This window comes from Nicotiana tabacum, chromosome 5 (genome assembly GCF_000715075.1).
Source record: "Nicotiana tabacum cultivar K326 chromosome 5, ASM71507v2, whole genome shotgun sequence".
Classification (NCBI taxonomy): Eukaryota; Viridiplantae; Streptophyta; class Magnoliopsida; order Solanales; family Solanaceae; genus Nicotiana; species Nicotiana tabacum.
The window spans coordinates 57,502,666-57,505,996 of NC_134084.1; the positions used below are offsets into that span (position 1 = coordinate 57,502,666).

Genomic DNA, 3,331 nt, shown 5'->3' on the forward strand with positions numbered 1-3,331 from the left:
CTCATATCACCATTTGAGCTAAATAGATAATCCAATATAAGAGTAATGTGACGTCTGTTACTGTAACGGATTAAAAACTACTTTGAAAATATCAGTCCAAAAGAGTGTAAAACAGGGAGGCAAACAAAACTCTAGACATTTAAATAACCCAACATAAAAGTGCAAATTTTGCAGGGGAAGAATAGGTTGAAGTGTTTGGTCTTAAGAGCTACGGTTTTTCCGCAGACAACTAAGCTTAGTTTTAGCTGTTTTCGTTATGTCTGTGTGTAAAGACACAGACTTTCCTATTTTTTCTGGCAAAAAAAGTTTTAACCTTTTCGAACAGAAACAAGCATGCACTTGTACAACCACCTACCCTCTCTTCTTTCCCGTCTCACACGTTCTAATTTTTTTTTTTTTTTTTTGGGGGGGGAAGGTTTTGTGGGGGTTGTTTTAAAATTGGAAAGAGATGCGTCAAAGCAAAGGAGATTGAGTCTATTTTACGCAAATTAGATCGTCCTTATTCTATTCCCTTCCTTGTCTTTTTAATAAAATAAAATTACAAAGTCCCACTCTGCCTTGTTCAACATCCCCATTATTTTACTATAAAGAAGCGACAATTTCCCTCTCAATAATCCACCCCCACTCGCTCCGTTTCTCTCTCTCTATCTATGTTCTTATTGTTTTTCTGTTATGGGTATGGAAAAGGTTAATTTTGTGAAAATAGGAGGGGTGAGATTGCCCCCTGGATTCAGGTTCCATCCAACTGATGAAGAACTTGTGGTTCAGTATTTAAAGCGCAAGGTCTTCTCTTTCCCTTTGCCAGCCTCTATCATCCCTGACATAGACGTTCACAAATCTGATCCTTGGGATTTACCAGGTTGGTTCGCATTGTCCATTTCCAAATTCCTTAAAAGAACAAGTTTTTATACTCCGAAATGTGAATTGCAATTTTTTATTGAAGTTTGTGATTTTTGTGAAATTGAATATATTCAGGTGATTTGGAACAAGAAAGATACTTTTTTAGCACAAGGGAGATGAAGCATTTAAAGGGGAACAGGTCCAACAGAGCAACCAACTCAGGGTATTGGAAGGCAACTGGACTTGACAAACAAATTGTGAGTTCCAGAGGCAAACAACAACAACAACTTGTTGGTATGAAGAAAACTCTTGTCTTCTACAAAGGAAAGCCTCTCCATGGTTGCAGAACTGATTGGATTATGCACGAATATCGCCTCGCCAATCTTGAACCCAACAACATTCCTACACAGGTGAACTCAACTTTAAAATAGATTGATATACAGTCAGACCTATCCCTATATAACAACACTTCACTATAAAAGTCAAGCTTTTTCGGAAATTTTCATGTTACGTTAGTATAATATAAGCGAAATGGTTTCCTGGCTACTTAGGCTTTTGAAAACCGATACACAAACTTTCTTAACTTGTAAAACCTATAACTAATAAACACATTTGACCATTGACTATGCTTACGTGGAGGTAGCTTATCTTACGTGGACATAGTGCGTACAAGTCACATTCAAATGGCGGTCGTGTATCTGTTACTATTTATTAAAAAGATTGTAAAATAAAAAAAATAAACAGAAACTATAAGGAAAACCAAAAAAGAAAAGAAAAAAACTTTCAACCTACCTCTCTTCCTTCGTCGTTTTCTCTATTCCTGTCCAATTTTTCGTTTACTGTTCTTTTACCCTTTGTCCTCTCCAATGTTCTACTATATTAGTGAAGTCAAAAATAAATTTCTTTTACCATATTTCTCTTCTTGTGTATGCTTCTTCTAATTTCAACAGAGAGAATAAAACTGTCAACAATCGAGCTCAAAATATATCAGATCCAAATGTGATTTTGGGCGTAACTTTGTCGGAAAAACAAAATAAAAGCGCAAAAAGGACATCCGGTTTCATTGCATTCATGGGGTCCAATCATACCCATTGTTTCTGAATTTACAAAAGGCTAGCAAATGTTTTGAAGAAGAGAAGAGTAATTTTTCTTGAAGTTGCAGTGATTTTTCTTGTATATTGACATTGGGTTTCCGTGATTATTTTTTCTTTCTTCTTGATGTTTATCCATTTTGATTTTTTCGACATTGGGAAGTCTCACTTTTAATGGATCAGATCACAAGTTTCACCATTGAAAATGGTGGCTGGGTGGGGAAATTTATTCCAGCACAGCTATGGTGAAGAAGAAAATAAGGAAAACAGAAGAAAAAGTAGAAATTAATAAATTTATTCCACCGCAGCTACGGGGTTTGTATTCGCGCCCTTGACGTGTAACAATCTCATTGGTCATTTGCTGACTGGATGGACACATCTGTGAATGTGTAATACACGCGCGTAGGGTCAAGGGTCAATTGTGTTTATTAGTTAAGGGTTTCACGAGTTTGAGTGTTCAAATGGGAAAGTCCAAAGTTTATGTATCGGCTTTCAAAAGCCTTACAAGTTTAAGTGGCCAGGAAACCATTACGCCTTATAAGTATTAGTCTATATAACAACACTTTGTTATAACATTCAAAAATATTCGGAACAAACAAAGCTGTTATAGAGAGATTTGACTGTATATAGTTCTTGGACATGAGTATTAACATGTGAATTGCAGGAAAATTGGGTTCTCTGCCGCATATTTTTGAAGAAGAGAGGAGGCAGTAAGAATGAAGACGAGAACATGACACAGATATTGGATACAACTAGTTGTAGAGAAGGTGCAAAGAGTAAGCTAGTTTTTTACGATTTTATGAATAGCTGGGTACCGGCTTCTTCATCAGTGTCTGGTTCCAGTGGGATTACTGAGTTGTCTACTAATGAATCAGATGAGCATGAAGATAGTAGCAGCTGCAATAGTTTTACCACTTCGATTAGAAGAAAAAACATGGCCTTAGATTAGAATTTTCTTTTCTTTTCATTTTTTCCCTTGGTACTAATTCGAAAGAATTAACTATTACAAAAGTAGTACGTTGTAGACAAGAAACGTACTACTATATATACATCGACTATATTTTCTCACTATATATACATCGACGAAACAAGAAACAGGGGAAAAAAAAGAAGAGGGAAAACTACCAATTTGGAGTGAGTTGGCATGTTTTTAATTTTAGTTTTAAATTTAAATTTGTTTCCCTTGAAGTACATTATTTAGAACCTAGAGAAAAGGCTTCGTTATTTTCAATTATGCTCAACAATGGTTCCGTAAACTCAATGTAGATTTTCTTTTAACTTTAAGAATAGTATGTGTACCCTTGAAATGGTACAGTTGAATTTATACGTGGTTTTTAGATAAGTGAACTGATTTGATCTTGAAAATAATAAAATATGTAAAGAATTATGCAATACTTAGC

At 35.2% G+C, this 3,331-nt stretch overlaps 1 protein-coding gene across 1 annotated transcript; it reads left to right on the forward strand.

Annotated features, from left to right (window-relative positions):
* Window positions 1–461: 461 nt before the first annotated feature.
* LOC107819518 (NAC domain-containing protein 83-like) lies at window positions 462–3,119 on the forward strand. The gene is made up of 3 exons (XM_016645631.2): window positions 462–859; window positions 976–1,250; window positions 2,596–3,119. The coding sequence occupies exons 1-3, from the start codon at window positions 673–675 to the stop codon at window positions 2,878–2,880; spliced, it is 747 nt and encodes a 248-aa protein (XP_016501117.1). The 5' UTR covers window positions 462–672; the 3' UTR covers window positions 2,881–3,119.
* Window positions 3,120–3,331: the final 212 nt, after the last annotated feature.